Source organism: Petromyzon marinus, chromosome 12, assembly GCF_048934315.1.
Source record: "Petromyzon marinus isolate PM22_M1 ecotype Great Lakes invasive population chromosome 12, UKy_Petmar_22M1.pri1.0, whole genome shotgun sequence".
Taxonomy (NCBI): domain Eukaryota; kingdom Metazoa; phylum Chordata; class Hyperoartia; order Petromyzontiformes; family Petromyzontidae; genus Petromyzon; species Petromyzon marinus.
The window spans coordinates 11,819,716-11,838,521 of NC_133678.1; the positions used below are offsets into that span (position 1 = coordinate 11,819,716).

The 18,806-nt window shown below is 49.6% G+C and overlaps 1 protein-coding gene across 6 annotated transcripts in view; it reads left to right on the forward strand.

Annotated features, from left to right (window-relative positions):
• The window catches only part of LOC116941570 (tripartite motif-containing protein 54-like), a 41,174-nt gene extending 30,975 nt beyond the window's left edge, over positions 1–10,199 (forward strand). The window contains exons 8-11 of one of the 6 annotated variants that reach the window (XR_004402695.2): positions 148–368; positions 4,269–4,464; positions 5,966–6,122; positions 8,231–10,199. Coding sequence is in view for 3 of the 6 variants with exons in the window: in XM_032952749.2 (XP_032808640.1) it covers positions 148–368; positions 4,269–4,464; positions 8,231–8,259 (446 nt within the window). In the remaining 3 variants the exon portion in view is untranslated. Of the gene's footprint in view, positions 1–147; positions 369–4,268; positions 4,465–5,965; positions 6,123–8,230 lie in introns of those variants that run through there. The other 5 variants (XR_004402696.2, XR_004402697.2, XM_032952749.2 and 2 more) reach the window with 5 other exon arrangements.
• The last annotated feature ends 8,607 nt before the right edge of the window (positions 10,200–18,806 follow it).

The following is an 18,806-nucleotide window of genomic DNA, read 5'->3' on the forward strand; positions in this document are numbered from 1 at the left end:
ATATCGAGCGTCAAGGATTTGAAAGGATATAAACAGATGACAGGTCAAGTTCAATGAAAGTGTGCTGCAGTAATGATAAAAAATAACGTTGATTAAAAAAAACACACACACAATCTTTGACGACGATGATGAAATCACTGAAACCAGGGCCAGAGCCGGCGCAAGCCTCAGGCGAGGACGCGACGGAGGCCGAGTGGCTGGCCAATGAGCAGGCTCAGTGGGCGGAGCAAGAGGCGGAGCTCGGGCAGGACGTCCAATCAGGATGGAGGTCGCCTCGGCCTGACCAGAAAGAGGAGGAGCCACAGACGCAGCCGCAGCCGTCGCCGCCAGAGGGCGCCCGCGAGGAGACGCTGGGAGCCACGGCCGAGGTATGGGCAACGCAGCTCCTCCGGTGAATTCAACAAGAGACGGGAAACGTTCCAGGTCCCAGGTTCATTGGCCACTCGGTTGGATTTCTCTATATGGGAACGGGGGGGGTAGTATTTTATTGAATCCTCGTGGATTCGCTTGAATGTGGAAGCCGGTGGTTCTTAACCGCGCCCATGCTCCTTTTCTGGGGGTGCGAGACGTGGCCAGATGAATGTTTTAGAAGGTAAATCATCGCAACACAAATTAAGCACGGGCACGTAAGTACAACTGCATCGTTTCAAAATAAAATTACGATGGCGGACCAAAGGGGTGCAAGGCTGCACTAAAGGTTCAGAACGACTGGTCTAAGCGGTCACTCTTCAATGGCCATTGGGCACTGGTGGCATCACAAGGGAAGGAAAAACCCATGCCTCTGCTTGGATTATCTGAACACTTTTTTTTACATGATGGGACCTCCTTTGCCAGTACTTATTAACCAACCCCAGAAATATATATTTTAACAGTACAGACCATGACAGTGCCTGTCATGGTAAAGTGTGTTTGCTGGATTGAGTCTCCACATTTTTGAGCAGCCCAATGATCAATGTGACCGATTTCCAATAGGGCGGGTCCCCCCAATAGCAACACGACTTTGTACTAAAGTTCTGTTCGTACCGAATCATTTTAACAAGAGTTAGTGTGGCCTCTCTCTTAAAAACAAACGGACGGACAGACAGCGAATGCATGAACGCTTTCAACCCAGAAATCATTACAAATGTTACAATGAAAGACCCTTTGATGGCAGTACAGTAAGTTATGTTAAATTATGTAAAAAAAAATCTACAGGTGGATATGACATACCATGTATTTCAAAAGCACAACTTAACTTTTTGGAGCAAGAACCTGTTCCTTGGCAGAGTTTAACTTTTCCACCCACAGCTAACCCAGTAGTGTGTGTGTGCAACTGCGGGAATGAATGACTTCACCACTGGCATAATTTGTTGTTGATAGCAGTCTAATCACCCTGTCTTCCACCACCAAGTTGTGAATGGATTGTTAATTAAGAAACAATTTTTTTTGTCAAATCCATATTAGTATGGTGTTTGAGTTAGAGGAGCAGCGGGCGAAGTGGTTAGCGCATTGCACTGTAACCCCAACATCCTGGGTTTGATTCCTGCCCATGGCTAACATCAGCAGTGACGCCTCATATGGACTTCCACTTCACCAACCCGCACTGACTAGTTTGATGATGTATGGTCAAACAACTCCCACGACTGACACAGCAGTGGATTGACAAAGGCCGGCTGTAAATGATTGCTATTAATACTTATGAAGGTGTGAATATCAGGAGTTCAAAAATAGCAATTCATATGCATACTGTGTTTGGATAAATGATTCAACATTGGTTTTAGATATACATTACAGTAAATACTAACCCCTGAATGCTAATACCTCCAAAAATGTTGATCCAATGTATGGTGCATGCTTAGATACTTTCCTCAAACTCACACATACATGCATTTTTATCTATCGTATTCCGTGTGCAACCTGTGTATGAACACACTGTTTAGGATGAATATAGTTTAGAAATGTTATCATTAAACAAAAATTGGTCCGTACATTATCATGTTAGGTCAATTGACTTGTAGCTTATTATTTTCTATGAATGTTTATGTTGCAAGGCAGCATTGATTGTTAAAGACGATTCCACATCCACTGCCAACGTAACCAGTGAATATCGCTATACAGTGGCAATTATATTGCCTGTTCACCCCTGCCATAGGAATGTGGAATTTACACAACCAGCTTAAGGGTTATTTGCGAGCACCTATGAGGGCTGGCACAGCACACAAGAGGGTTGCATGGCCAGCACCACCCCCAGCTACCATAATCTCCCCGGTGCTGATGTTGACACACTGCACAATGTACTAATTTGAGGCTGAGTTGACCTAGGGGAAGTCCAAGGCTTGGTGGGAATTGATCTTGGGTTGGTGGGTTCGGAGAGCAGTGTGATATCCAGTGCACCACTGCTCCCCTTTCATATATTCCACGTATATATGCATACACAAAGACAAAGTTCCCTGCATAACCATAAAAGACTGTTTGGGCAAGTGCTGTTAGAAAGTACCTATGAAGGCCAGAGGGGGTGGGTGGCCAGCAACACGCCCGTCCGCCTTTGTCTCTTGAGTGGCGATGTTGTTAAACACCGCACCAGGTACTCAATTGAGGTTGAATCGACCTCGAGGAGGCCCAGGACCGGTTCAGATAACCGTCACTGGTATTGGCCATGAGCGGAAATTGAACTCGGGTCACCGGGTTTGTAGCGTAGCGCTAAACGCTACACTTATATTTATATGCATGCACACATACGCAAGTGCACGTGCTAAATGTTTTTACTCGACTTTCGATTGAAATAATAGCGAATAGTGTTACGTGATATTATAAAACAGAATGGATCAAAAGGCCCAATGGAAGTGCATTGAATGTGTCACATTTCACGGCTCCATGTCACCACCACATCGCGGTCCATTCCACGCTTTACACAAGCCCACTGCACGCTGCCCGTGTGTTGCTGCCGATGCATCTAAGATCGATGTTTGGGTTTCTATGACCTCGCTTCTCTCGTAAATACAGGGAGCATTAGCAGTCCTTGTCTGGGTGCTGGCACGGTCATCGGGCATCTGTCCTGCGCGCAAAGTGATGCCAAATCTCAATAACCTCTCACCTGGCTGAATTAATCACATAGGACTTCATGTCAATTTCAGAAATCGATCAGCGACGGAATGATTCAAGCAGTCCTGTGAGAGAGACATATTGAGATGAAACTATCTATTGCACGAGGGATCCATAAGTGAAACCATGAGAATAAAATGCCCGGTACAAATAAACACTTCAGCGGAGGGAAGCAGCATCAATTAAAACACGAATCTAATAAAACAAAGATTTGCGAAGATGTAAACAAATTGATGTAAATAGCAAACATTAACATTTTTAACATGTTTACATGCGGTGTAAACGACAGCAAATATCATAAACAACTGAAATATACCGTTTATAAGTGTATTCAAGAGATAAAGTGCAACGGTAACTGGAATTTAAAACGAATAATGCATTTGACTGCCAGGTGAGAGCAATTTGAGGAAAGAGCCTTTATGTGCATAAGGGAGATTCTGAGTTCAACATAGGGAGGGTCACGTGCAAATCTCATTGCATAAGCAAAAACGATTAATCGAGCAATTATAAACGAAACATGGGGAACATGTGGAAGTCATAGAAATAACTACAATGCAGAGTAACAGTGTACATAGCTAAGGTAGTTAAGTTTTGCGATCCATGGCAATAATCTGTCATTGTAAACGCATTGCGAGGTGTGGGTAGACACACTTCACCCACACGGGTATAAGAGCATCGACACAACACGTTCTGACAAGCGAATGGGATGAAACGTTGCAGCACTCATCTCTTACGGAGTTCAAAATCTCAGTCGATGGTTGACCCGGCTAAATCACCTCTCTTCAGGGTCAACGAAATGAGTAACCCCCGTGTGTTGAGTGACCAGCGGTTGTTGCGTACAGAAACCAGACCCTGGCATAGGACATGTGAAATCTCCACTGCTGGATCGGTTGCACTAATGTAGACGAACACCACCAACCCAAACCCATACCCATTTGGCATGGGGGTCACTCTGAAGTGTCTCCTTCAGATTGTACAATTTTGAAAGAGAGGACACGGAAGCGAGCGGCGAGCGTCGTGACGCAAATTGCCTTGGCCGAGTCCGCGTGGGTGGCGGCTGTCTCTCTCTCTCTCTCTTGTCTCCATTAACGGCGAGAGAGACGCCCCCGTCAGCAGTGACCAACTCCCCCCCCCTCCCCAACCCCCCGAAGACCCTGGTAACTGTCAATGGGATTTGTGGCGGCCAGGCAGCAGGGAGCGCCCATGGGGGACATGAGGGTGACAGGCAGCCCGAGGCTCAGTTCTGGTCGCGCGGGGAGGAGGAGAAGGAAGTGGCAGAGGACCCGGTGCCGCAAGTGACCAGGCCCTGGGGGCCCGGGGACGCGCGGCCTCGTCCGCCGGAGCCCCGTGTCGACAGCGCCCCTGAGCCGGCCCTGCCCACAGGTCAGTGCTTGCCGTCACCCCCCCCCCACCCCCCGCCGAAAGTTGCCGCGTTGGACGAGTAGAGTAGAGCGGGAGGGGCGGGGGGGGGGATGGTGGCAGTAAGTAGCCTAGTCACCTGGCTCGCATGGGCCCTGGGGCCTCCCCCTGTCCGATTTGCAACCGTGTCTTCGTAGTCCCTCGGGTTCGCGGAACCTGACGCGGCTCCAACCGCCGGCACACGCTTAATAGCTACGCGCGCTGGGTCCTGTGTTAGTTTTGCCGGTTCTGTATACTTCTGTGGGGTCCCTTTGCGAGTCTGTGGATCTCGTTGTAAGTCCACCGGTCTGCGTGTGAGACGACAGGTCCTGTGGGTCACGATGTAAGTCTTTGGGTCTCAGTGGCCTAGTAGGGCGGGTCGGCATGAGCCCCGATGCAAGGACTGAAATGGGCCTTCCCCTGTCCGAATTCCAACCCCAATCGTCGTGACCCAACGCCTCGGGCCCCTTGTGGTCCACGGGCCCCAGGACAGTTGCACCGCCTCCACAGGCATTAGCTACGCCACCGCATGGCACACGGAATGTGTCAACTCAACCTCAATTGAGTACCTGGAGGTCTGTGAAAAAGAGCTTCATAGCTCATCATATTCCTCCAGTATAGATACATATTATGATTCTGGTGCGGTGTGTAAACATCGCCACGAGGGAGAAAGAGGCGGTCGGGCGTGGTGCTGGCCACCCAACCCCTCGTGTGCCGTGCCGGCCTTCATAGGTGCTCGATAACAGCACTTGCCCCTACAGTCTGTTCAGGCTACACGGGGGATCTTTGGTGCTGCCGACTGCTGTGGTGTATGTTGGTCTTGGATGGGTGAACATTGTGCAGAGTTAAGCGCCTGGCCGAGGAACTGTGTTCTTGCTATAAATTATTTGTCCTCCATGGAACGATTGTAATTATAAAACCTACGGTGCTCAGGAGGCATTGGCATTTCTTTAATGATAGGAAGGAAAGTTATTGGCCGGCGGGTCTTTTTACAATTTTGTATTTTCCCAATAACTTTAATTTAATAAGCAAGGTGACCTTGTTCCGGTTTATATTTCTCAGAGTCTTGTTAGCAAGGTATGGCCATCCTCAACCAAAGCCACTCGGTGCCCCTCAACATTAAGGATGCAGGAACTGTCACCCAAAAAACAACATTTAGTCACAGGTTGAATCGCAAGAAAATACCCACAAGGGTTTCACTCGTAACAAAAGAATCGCTGGAATAAATGCACACAGTACACGTAGGTAGGTAGGGTTTGCCTAACCACGAAAACATAACATTCAATTCATTTCATTATGATCGTTCCAGTCTCGCGCACTTCTTGCCATTTTGCGAATGTCTGCTCCACTCGTATTACCCGTCTCACCACAAATGTCTCGTCTCATCGCGCGCCGCCGTTCATTGTGTCCGCACCGCCGCTCGCGCCGCGCCCACGCTCGCTTCCCATCTCACACCACCGTGTGCTGTTGTTGCGTCTGCCATCAGGAGTTAGCCTTCTGCATTGCAATCATGGCTGGACTGCTCATTCTGCTGCAGCTTTGGACTCAGGTTGAGAAGGCCGTGGCTCTCACCCGCTCTGCCATCCCATGGACATAGGTCCACCCTTCATCAACATCATCATGACCATCACCATCATCGCCAGGTACTCGACCCAGAGCCATGAGGAGTTAAGTGCCGTGTACCTCGATCAGGCCCTCCCATGCTGACTGAAGGGTTCTTATGGGCAACCCAGTGAACGTTGAACGTTAGACCAACGTTGATCGAACACGTGCCAACGTTGACCGAGCGTTGCGTGTTTACTGAGAAAGCATGGGGGGCAGTGTGATCACGTATCTGCACTAATTCTGTTTACGTGTAAACCCACGTCATTTGCTGCGTCAATCCAAGCACGGAATAAAGGTTAAAGGAGCCGCATTACATTTTGCTCCAATATTTATTGCTGCTAATTTAGTCCACCATACATTCCATAATTCCTAAAATGATAATACTGCTTTGTGTTCAATCGAAAGCACCTGCCCTGTGGATAACTTTTATTGTGGTACTGCTTTGGCAGCGGTGCACAACCACAAATATCACAAAGCTCAACCGCGTACGTGTTGAGTTTTTGTTTTGTGGCAAAACTATCCCCCTTCCATATAAATGTCGAATTCCCGTGACTGGCAGAGGGCCACAGATGGAGGAGGGCACTGCCCCCTATTCATCATTTGAGAGGGGAGACAATTTGACTTCTTCACCAGGCCAATCAAGAATAAGTGGCTGTCCTTTGTACAACAGCCATTAACTATATACTATGGCCTATCACGGCATGATTTTCATAGAAAATTTAGATATTGTAAACAAACGAATGGCAATTAAGGCGCTGGTTATATCATTCAGGGGTGGAGCGGTGCCGCAGTGGTTAGCGCACTGCTCTCTTGTAACCCGCTAACCTGAGTTCAACTCACGGCCACGGCTAACATCAGTGGCGAGTGGTATTTGAGCCAGCCACGGTTATCCCCTACACCAGCGCACGCTGTCCAGTTTAGTGAAGAATGGACAAATAAAACCCTATGACCCGACATGGCGTGGGAAGACATTCAGCCAGCAGTGGAAATAAATAAGGCTGTATGCAGATGACCAGATTCAAGCCAGCACATTTACCGGTGATAGGACGTATTTTAATGGGTTATGAGAGGGCCCATAAACCATTAATTCACGTACCACTGTCCCCTTGTGCCTTGTTACCATGAACCCAGATTGCTACATCATGTGTTGACGTGGCTCCTGGTTTTTAAGCGAGCAGCCCCTTCCGGCAGAGCAGACTGAGCAGCCTCAAACTCAGTAACAGGGCCCAATTAAAAACTCATATCAGGTTTGACCTCAGGTGCTGAAAACCGAGAGGTTAGCTCATCGCATAAGGACGCCGCCTAACAAAATTCCATTACCATTTCCATTCCACTAACCATAGGTGAACGATGCACCGCAGACTGACCTTTACTCGGAAATTTTAGAGAGACACCGGGAAGTATGGTGAAAGGTTGTCTCTGAGAAAAATTACCTTCATTGACCTGCTCCCACTCCTAATATTAAATCCCAGGAACAGCTTGTTCCAGTATGGGAATGCGTCTAACAGGAAGGTGGTTCACATCAGAGCTGTATAAAGAAGCGCAGGGCTCCCAATGAACACTGTCAAGTCTGCCCACTTATACATAGGTTACACTCGGGGGCATTTTATCCGCACTTACGGTTAATTTGGCGGTTAAGTCTCACCTGGGTCTCACCCTGTCCAGCCACGCTACCGCACCACTTGCAATCGGGCATTGAAATGCAGTCGAAGCTGGATATAAGCACACCCGATAAAAATAAGCGCAGTTCTGAGACTGTATAAGCAACACATGTTGACATAGTGGGGGCAGATGGCAAAGGGCAACTTCAGATACAAGCACAACTGTCCTTGCTCCCAGGGGGGGGGTGTGCTTATTTGCGGCCCATACTGCATTGAATTGAATTGCCAGTCAGGCTGTTATTACTGCAGCGTGTGGATGATTCATCACCCCTTCCGCCACTTTAGTCGTCCTCAAGCATCGTCTAGCGTGGCTGTAATGAGCTGCCCATGTTAACACTGTCCCTGAGAATTCCGCACAGAACTCGCGGTGCCAGTAACACTGCTACTGCAGCCTTGAATTTGTCTTCATATTGATATCTTTGTTGCTGCAAGGTGTGCCGCTGATGAAACGTTTGATCGCAGCGCTCCTGTGTTCTCTTCGCCAGGTGTAGATATGTCCGAATTTGAGTTTTGAAGTGAAGAAAACTCCCAAGGAAAATGCAAGGGAATAAAAATGTGACGTCAAAGGAGCCGCGATTGTCGCAAGAGCCTTGGACGCCGAACGTCAATCACCTCATCCTGCTTTTAATTTTAGAGTTCGTGTTTAACCGTTTTGTTATCATATCTGCATGACAATGTGTTGATCCACTGGGGGGAAAAGTCTTTACAAATGGCCCACCGAAGTTTCAGCTTCACTTTGGATTTCATGCAGAGCACAATGGAATGTTTGGCCTTGGATAAGCACGAATGGCGGTGTAGAAATGTGCACGTGATGATAATCTGCATTGACGGTAACCAGGGTCGCCACATGTTACACAGTAGAACAAACCCAGACACAGTTCTCAGTCGGCCAAGGTCCATCGTCAAAACTGTGCAAATTTACTGCAATAAGGTTCTATACGATGCCACCAGATCTCGGTGCAAAATAAATTCCTGCCAACCGACACAACCACTTGCCAGACTGTCAAATCCGTACAGGTGTTAACCCGAATGGCAACAGTATGTCTATGTGCATAATTACAAACGATGCCCTTTGCTTGTATTACACTACACAGGGTCGATGGCTTGATTTCTAACCCGATATGTTCCCGTAACACTGCTAGGCTGACTTAGAGCATGGACTATCGGCGTCAAAGAACTACCACTAGATTACAAGGTACGGCACATCCAAAATAATCCTATATTATTGCACCCTATATTCGGAAGGCGATTAGGTTTATACCTTTCTAGGCTTGATTTAAAGGTTGGCAATGGAGATGAGTACTGCCCCATTGCTTGTTTGGGCAAATAAATTCGAACATGTTAAGTGTAACCATGTGTGGTCGCGCACACCTGTAAAGAAGTCGGTTTGATTGATGAGTCAGCACTCGCTGATTGACTACAGTCACCCGTTTACCGGCAGTAGTTGCCTCCGTGTCACTCTACTATCGATAACTGCCGTGGTCACAGTTCCCACGCATGGATTCCTCGCCCCCTTTTTGCGGATTTTGTTTACCGTATTGTGTTCAACCAGCACACTGCAAGTCATAAGCTCCCACTCGCCACAATGCAGGTCACAAAAACTCACCCACTCACCACACTGCAGGTCACAAAAACTCACCCACTCACCACACTGCAGGTCACACCAACTCACCCACTCACCACACTGCAGGTCACAACAACTCACCCACTCGCCACACTGCAGGTCACAAAAACTCACCCAGTCACTCACCCGCTCACCACACTACAGGTCACAAAAACTAACCCACTCACTCACCCACTCACCACACTGCAGGTCACAACAACTCACCCACTCACTCACCACACTGTAGGTCACAACAACTCACTCACCCACTCACCACACTGCAGGTCACAACAATTCACCCACTCACTCGCCACACTGCAGGTCACAACAACTCACCCACTCACTCACCACACTGCAGGTCACAACAACTCACCCACTCACTCACCACACTGCAGGTCACAACAACTCACCCACTCACTCACCACACTGTAGGTCATAACAACTCACCCACTTACCACACCGCAGGTCACAACAACTCACACACTTACCACACTGCAGGTCACAAAGCTTATCTTTCTGCTTCTTCCCTCGAACTGCTCCACTTTGGAATTCCCTTCCGTAGACTCTTTTCCCAAATTCTCACAAGCGTGCTCAATAAATAAATAATCCAGCATGTTGGAGTTGGATTGTATTATTGGGCCTTATGGAGATGGAGCCTGTGCAAGACACATTCGATAAATGATGCCCAGAGTAGCGTGCACATTAACGATGGTGTCGCGTGATGCCGTGCGTTTGTGGAACCCAAACTGGATTGAAACAAATTTTGATTTAAAGCTTTCGTGACTGCAGCAATTCATATTCTTAGTTCTTTCGGTAAAGTCACGTTGAAGGGAAACAATAAAATAATAAAATATATATAAAACAATAAAAATTCTCACGACGTTTCGACCATAACACAAACGGTCGTCATCAGGTGTGTCGGTCTGAAGACGACCGTTTGTGTTATGGTCGAAACGTCGTGAGAATTTTTATTGTTTTATATATATTTTATTATTTTATTGTTTCCCTTCAACGTGACTTTACCGAAAGAACTAAAAATATGGATTGAAACACCCCAAGAAATGCAATATCATTTCTTCACACGCATCACAAATCTACCCTTTCCACTGCACGACTTCATAAAACACACACGTTAAACCCACTTAAAATAAATCTACTTTTTCACCTATATCACAGACTGGCTAGACTGCATTGGAAAGCCAAATCAGAACATGTTGAGGTGGGTCCTGGAAAGCGCAACAATCAGTCTCATGTGTTCGCCGAGAAATCGTGCCGGAGTGACATGTTCATCATGTATTTGAGTGCCGTGTTTAGGTAAGTTGTATTTCACCCTGCTCATTCCCATTCAGAACAATGTTTTTTTTTCTTATTAGGCGTTAAAAAGACAAACGCACACTGACCTGCGTGTGTCAATCAACTGACGCAGCATGACGGAGGCCTTCATCCAGCGGTAGATTGGCAATAGCTGGAAATTAGTGTCGTGACAATATTGAACACTAAACGGCTAACAACAGCGACAACAACAACAACAGCAACAACCATAGTTCGCTTAAAATATTCCAAACACAACGTCATCTTCCATCCAGAATTCTCCTTCTCCAAACGTGTATCGGTATGCCGGGCTCGTTCAGTACTGTGCTGCACGAAGCGAATCCCGCGAGGTGTCCCGCGCCAGTTGCACGAGTGAAGGGAACTGCGGGGTCGTTGCTTCGTGCTCACGACACTTGTCAACAAGCGTACCACGTGATGGACTTTGGTCATCAACCACGGGCTTCATTTCTCGTGGATTGATTTCTGGAGGCTCTATGAAACGATACTCGTTGGTTCTTTCGGTAAAGTCACGTAAGGTACAAATAAAAAAAATATAATAATCAAATCACGGCGGTTCGGAGGCAACACAAACTTCCGTCATCATCATGTGTTGCCTCCGAAACGTCGTGATTTGATTTTTTTTATTTTTACCTACGTGACTTTACCGAAAGAACCAAAAAGATCATTGCAGTAACGAAAACTTAAAATCTAAAATCTATAAAACGATATTGTATTTTAATCATGGTAAGGTCCTCTGAGCTTTCTAGCTCTGGCTATTACAAACGATACATTACTTGGGCATTTATTGAAGTCAAATTATCTAATCGCGTGTTGTTTCTAAATGTGGAGGGGGGGGGAAACTGGGGGTACCTGGAGAAAAATCCACGCGACCATGACCGAGAGAGACACGCAAACTCCTAATATACATATTCCTAATATAAAGCAAGCAGGCGTCAGGGTCGGGATCGAACTCACGACCTCCTGCATACCAGGCAAGGTAGTTGACATTTTGGCCACCGTGGCGACCCCTCCTAATGCCCCCAAACCGTCAGGACCCCCGCTCCGACCCCCCTCCACCCCACCCCGGAGTTGAGCTGTGGACAGCTCCAGCTGAAATGTCGCCCTGGTCATCACAGTTTGGCAGAACCCCAGCTTGAGTCGGATGTAGACTACTGGTAAAGAGGAGGGATTATTCAATTGTATTATTCTGAGCGTGACGGGGTGGCGAGAACGATGTGTCCGAGAGAAAAAGAGGAAAATTGTGGAATCTATTTTAAGAGTTGAATGGAAGAGGCAGAGGTATAAGAAAGTGCCTTGATATGTAAAGCAATGATTGCAATGATTGCATTACTATGCAAAAATACGTTAAATTAATTATAATAACTCGTTTCAAAATTGTTGACGTAGTTGCTTCTGCCTTTTGGTGATCAAGTAATTTGTGTGGTTTTTTTTCTTCCGTGCGTGTTTATGTGCTGTACCTGAAATAAAACTATTACATCGCAAGTCTTAATACTTGAGTTATGTTCCTTTATTGCTGTTTGAGCATTTCGTCACATCAGAGGCAAACGCGAAGAATGTGCAGCAGGTAAAACGAGCATCTCATGGGAGTATGAATATCTCGCCGTACGAGGAGAGGGGAAAACTTCGTGTAAATGCAAGGTCTTGAGTGGCGTGCTATTTGTTATTATCGCACAACTGACAAACGCGAGGACTTCGATTGGCCCAGGTAAAAATATGCGTGCGCACGTATGTTGAACTTCTTCCCAACCGTACGTAGTAGCCAACCGTGCTAATCGGAGGTGCGGGATGTCCAGAATAGACACCTCGTTCGAGACCCAAAGATCGCACCTCCTGCCTTTGACATCATCGACTCTGGGTGGAACCATCAGCCGCATCAGAACAACAACCGACCACTGCGCACATCTCCTTCATGAATTCAAAATTAAAGACACTATGTACGTGTGTTGAACTTATTTCGCACCGTACGCAGCCAACCGTGCTAATCAGAGGTGCGATTTCTCCGGATGAGAGATTTCCCAGATACAGATCTCCCACGGTGGAATCTGCCACCTCAACAAACAGGACGACCACCCCCACCACCCCCCCCCCCCCCCCCCCCCCGAGAAAGCCTGGACAGGTGGCAACCTTCCACAGAACAACTCGCTGCACTTCAATCGGCCCTCTATCCGCCCACCGCCGCTCTCCCCCTTCACTCCTCAACCGCGGTGCACCGCGCGTCAACGCGCATCGGGTTCATCGTTGTCGGCGGGATTTTGTTGAAGCCAAATTCAAGACCGACCCTTGCGCTCCTTCGTTGAACGTCTCCGCTGCACGTGGCTATGCTTGAGCAGCAGCTGCGATAATCGCGGTGCAACTGAAACGGAGATTCAGCACCGAAACCCTCAGTGGTGCTGGCTCAAACCCCCCCTCCCCACCCACTCCAACATGGCCATGATAAGCATCTTGAGCCACCACCGTTCATCCCCTTATGAAGGTGCAGCCCTGCAATTGCTTGCGAACGCCACTGTTGACAGAAGGGCGTTCATTAGAAGGAGCTCTAGAAAGCCCCGGAAGAGGTTATTTGACCTACTCGTCAATAAAGGTATTTTTTTGTTATTAGATCGCGTCAATATAAATGTCGTTAACCCATCACCGCCTGACACAGCCAATTAGTAATATTTAGCACGTGAACAAAGCGTGCCAATTAGTTACTACTTCAGCACACGGGTGCGTGGGGGGCTCCTATTGTCCTCGACAAAAAGCAGGATGGCACCTTGAGGTTTTGCGTGGATTTTAGGAAGTTGAACACGGTCTCTGTTGCCGATGCATACCCGTTACCGCGGATGGATGATTCTCTAGATGCCTTGTCAGGGGCTATATAGTTGAGACAGGCGTACCCCCCAAGGCTTATTTGAGTTCAACCGCCTTCCATGGGGCTACATTCTAGACCGGCCATGTTCCAATGGCTGATGGAATTGGATTTGGCAGGGCTCCAGTGGAATTCGTACCTCGATGACGTTATTGTCTTTGTGCGGACGTTCGAGGAGCACCTGCAGCAGTTGCGAGCAGTTTTCCTTAAAATGCGGGCGGCCGACTTGAAGTTCAAGCCGCAGAAATGCTATTTCCTGCAAAAGTCGGTGCGATATCTGGATCACGTGGTCAGTGAATCCGGAATAGCGACGGACCCCGACAAAACGGCGTGCATGCGTAGGTGGCCGACCCCCAAGATGGTCGGTGAGGTGCGCAGTTTTGTGGGGTTCGCCTCCTATTACCGCCGATTTGTGCCCGGCTTTGCCGCTATAGCCAAACCACTCCACGTCTTCACTGCCAAGGGCCAAAAATTTCGTTGGGGCGTGGAAGAGGAGGCGGCATTTGTCGCGCTACGGACGGCACTGGTCAAAGCACCCCCTCTCCGCTATCCCAATTTCTCGCGACCCTTTCTCCTCGACACGGATGCCAGCGACACTGGGATTGGCGCTGTGCTGTCCCAGGTCGTTGACGGAGTCGAAAGCGTTGTGGCGTATGGGAGTCGTGTGCTATCCCCTGCTGAACAACAATATTGCGTGATGCACCAGGAATTGCTGGCCATCGTACATTTTGTACAGGTATATCAACCGTACCTCTATGGGAGGGCATTTCAGGTGCGGTCGGATCACGCGGCCCTTCAGTCTGCACTACGGGTTGAACAATCGTCTGGGCAACTCTCGAGGTGGTTGGAGGTCTTCAAGGACTATACCTTTACGGTGTTGTACAGGAAAGGGGTTCGCCATAATAACGCGGACGCTCTTTCGAGGTTACCTCTTCGCACCTCATGTGCATGCCTCACAGGTTCCGGACATTGCAAGATTCTTTTGGACGATTTGGCTCAGGCTGTGGTGGCGTCTGCAGACGTTCTGCCGGCTGACACTGTCCAGATGTGGGATTGGACGCTCGGTCTCACGCATGACGAGTGGGTTAAACTCCAGATGGAGGACGCCTCCCTACTCAGACTGCGAAGCCGCGTCGGTAAGGAAGAGGGTCGGGGTGCCGTCCGAGGAGGTTCGCCGGTTATTCTTGACGGGGGCGTGCTCATGAAATGGGACGCTGACCTCCAGCTTATGCACTAGTAGTGCCACTCGTTCTACGGAGGAAGGTTATACGGCTGCAGCATGAGCAGTTAATGCACCTTGGGGTCCGTAAGATATTGGCTACCCTGAAGTTTCATTTTTTTGGGCCGGGCATGGCCGATGATGTGCATAACGTTTTGCAGGGTTGCACTGAATGTGCTTGCCGGAAATCTCCCTCGAGGGCGGATCGCCCGCCCCTGAAGTCCATTTCCGTTTCACGGGTAAACGAATTCGTTGCAATCGATATCCTTGGCCCGTTTCCTACCACCCCGCGGGGGAACAGATACTTATTGCTTGGTGTAGAATATTTTACGCGTTGATCAATGGCCTGGCCACTACAGAACCAATCGGCGCATGTCATTATGGACGCGTTCCTTCAGGGTTATGTGCTAGATAAGGGCACTCTTGAACGTCTCTTAACGGACCAGGGCAAAAATGTATTGTCCAAATTGCTGAAGGATGTTTGTGGCCAGTTAGGTACCCTGAAAGTCCGCACATCTCCCTATCATCCCCAGATGGATGGCATGGTAGAAACATTACATAGGACCCTGACTTCGATGTTATGTCAATGTGTCAACGAATTCCAGTTCGACTGGGGCTTGCACGTTCCAAGTGTGCTCGCCGCATATGGTTCCGCTCCGCACGCCTCTACCGGGTTTTCCCTGTTCTTTTTAATGTACGGAAGGGAGCGTGACCCACCAATTGACGCACAGCTCAGACCGACGCAACGGTGTGTTAAGATAGCTGACCCCATGGGGCTTTTCCTGCAATGGTTGGCAGAAGCTCGGGAGGCAGCTCGGGGAAACTCGGCCTTGAGGCAGGCAGCCAACGAATGGCTTTTCAAATCACGGCTGTCCTCGACTATATGGGCACCGGGAGACAAAGCATGGCTCCACAGCCCCCAGGTCCCAGCGGGCACCTCCCCCAAATTACACAAGCCATGGCAGGGGCCTGTGGAAGTGGTGGACGTCAGGAGTCCTCAATGCGTTCGGATGCAATGGGGTCGTCGCCGTTGGTTTATGTACCCGTCGCGGCTGAAACGTTTTTTCCCAACTGATGTTGGCTTATCATCTCCACTTCCCGAAGGCTGGGTGTCAGGTCGGCACGACGAACTGGGGCACGCATTGGCTGATGTCCTGCCTCAGGGTAGTTCTTTGATCCCGACCACAGGGTCCACGAGTCTAGCGCCCTCGACGTAGCAGGGGGTTGCGGGCCGCGGAGAACGGGGAAGTCCAAGGACATCATCGCCTGACCCGCCGCTTGGCACCCTCTCGCCTCGCGAGGTGCCGTGTGCTACGGGTCATTCTCCGGCTGTTCCCAGATCCTCCAGGGGGCCTGTGGGCCCCTCACTTGACGGTCCAGCGTCGAGAACTCGGGCAAAGACTGCTCGGTTTATATGACCATCCTCTGGAGTCTAGGTGCACCGGCACTCGGCATTCGTGGGTGCTGCCCATGGCCAGATGGGTCAATGGCTGATCCGGGCTCATCGTGTGCTCGGGCGCGGCACAATATATGCGGAGGGGTGTTCTCCTGAAGATTGGTCTGCCTTGTAAATAGTTACAACCTTTGGGGGTCATTTGATCGCAGTCTGTTTCTCTCTTTCGCCCTTGTGTTGTATAGTGTGTCAATAGTTGTTGCGTTGATGTTGGAGGCCCACGCATTGCGTTGTATATGTATGTTGGTCAGCTGGGACGGCTGAGTTTCACAAAGGGGGGGGGGGGTGATGTAGGGACGTAAATAGCGTCCCTGCGGCATAAAGGCCAATACTGTATGACTGCGGTGAGGAGGTGCACTTCCTTACCTTCACTTACCTGTCGATGGCGGACCGAAGGGCCCTGTCATGCTGGCTCGGGTTCCATCGGAAGAGTCAGAGGAAGTGGCGTGGCAAGAGGCGGAGTGGGGCCACGCTCGGGGAGGGGTAAGGGAAGTGGCGGAGTCTTCGGGCAGTCGAGTGGGAGAGCTGGCGGTGTGTGGTCACATCGGGGGAAACGGGAGACTGACGGTAGTAGGGACTCAGTGGGGTAGGGATCCCCTCTCCCTTGTTGGGGTCTAGAATAGCCAGTGTTGGGATTGTAACTCTGTTAATGATAATAGAGTGTGGTGCCTCCTATCTCATTGTGTGCCTCGTCAGACATGCACTACACATGTACTAAGACACACGACCACAGCACATGCGGAGAATTGCTGAAGCAAAAACAAACCACATCCGTCCATCACGCCGTATGTGTGTGGCCTTCAAAGGAATTATATAATAGGCGACGTTTTGGGCAATGGCCCATCTTCATGGCACACAGACAGAGAGAGGCCAGAAAGACGGAGTGGATGATAATAATAGAAGGCTAGAAAACAGGTTTTGTTTTGGGTTAGATCGCGTAAATATATAAAAGTGTCGTTAAAACCGCCACCACCCGACACAGCCAACTAGTAAGGTTTGTCATGTAAATAGAACATGCCAATTCGTTACTAGTGAAGTGATGCACTTTCACAGACACTAGAATGGGAGGCACCCTATTTATTAAGGCCCTCACAGGCACAGGGAATAACTATACTTAGTCAGGATAGCAAAAGGCTGCCTGAAAAACAACGCTGAAGATGATGACAAAGACGATGACGAAGACTTGTGTAGCTCCACAGATGTTCACTCCAACAACAACCCCGAGTCCTCCAATCGGGATCCCCCTTCTATCCTCTTAGCGCAGCCTCGCTCCCCCTCGGCCACGCCCCCCTTCCAGAACCTACCGGAAGGTTCTCAGGCTTCCTCTCACGTACCCCTTCTGTCACCTTATCCCGCATCCTTTCCTCCCGCCTATTCCCTGACCTGCTGGCCGACAGGGCTGCTACAGCAGCAGGTACTCTTTTTGCCAGCAACTCGCGCTACCCACAATAGTGATCCATTCCATGTCACTACATCACCCCCCCCCCGAAAAAAAACAGCCATCCCGGCTGACTTCCATACCCCGCACAGCGGAACAATGAACCCAACAACAACAATCATTATCTCACTGGCGAGGCAATCAACAAGAACAATAACAATAACTAACCGGAAGAATAACAATCGCGAATGCACAGCGATAACCTGGCCCCCAGGAATGTAAAACCCCCAACAACCATCCGCGTGCCGCAGCCCGCGAGCACAGGAAGGACCTCAGGTCAACCGACGGCCACGGCCCGGCTCGCGTCTGCGACTACCCGCCCGACGGAGATAACGCAGGTCATCTAAACGGAAAAGTTTTGGAACGGATCCTCGTCGCCCAGCCCCCAGGCAGAACGAGAATGGATTTCCTGGGGACCCCAGGGACGGTTTGTAAATGGCCCAATGGGCGCGGCACCTCCCGGGAAGAAGATGAAGGGACAGAAGAGGAAGTGGGAGGCGATCGTTCCATCCTTCCCGATCCTCCTGTGGACGGCGCTGTTGGTGGCTCCGTGGGTGTCAGGCGCTGGGTGGGGAGCGGTAGTGTAGTGGTTAGCACTCTGCACTACGAACCTGGCGACCCGAGTTCAATTCCCACTCACGGCTAACACCAGTGACGATTATCTGAACCGGCCCCGGGCCTCCACTAGGTCGACTCAACCTCAAATGAGTACCTGGTGCGGTGTACAAACATCGACACTGGGGAGACAAAGGCGGTCGGGCGTGGTGCTGGCCAGCCACCCCCTCGTGTACCGTTCTGGCCTTTATAGGTGCTCGCTAACAGCACTTGCCCCTACAGTCTGTTAAGGCTACACGGGGGATCTTTGTCTTTCTTGCCAGGTGCTGGGCGCCTGTGGGCAGAAAAATAGAATCCCGCTGAGGCGCAACCTTTGCGACCGTACGGCCGGGTTCGTCGGACACCTCAGACACCCGGCCTTCTGGTAGTGGGAATGAAACGAACTCACAAGGTCAAAAATATAGTTTCAGACGTGACGGGTGCACGTACCAATGTCTGCGACCAACCTGGAACCACATGCAATGCGGCCTCTTGACATCAACCACCTCAACCGGGTCCTGCCATGGCTTATGTAATTTATGGGACGTACCTAGGGGCAATGCAGCCATGCCTT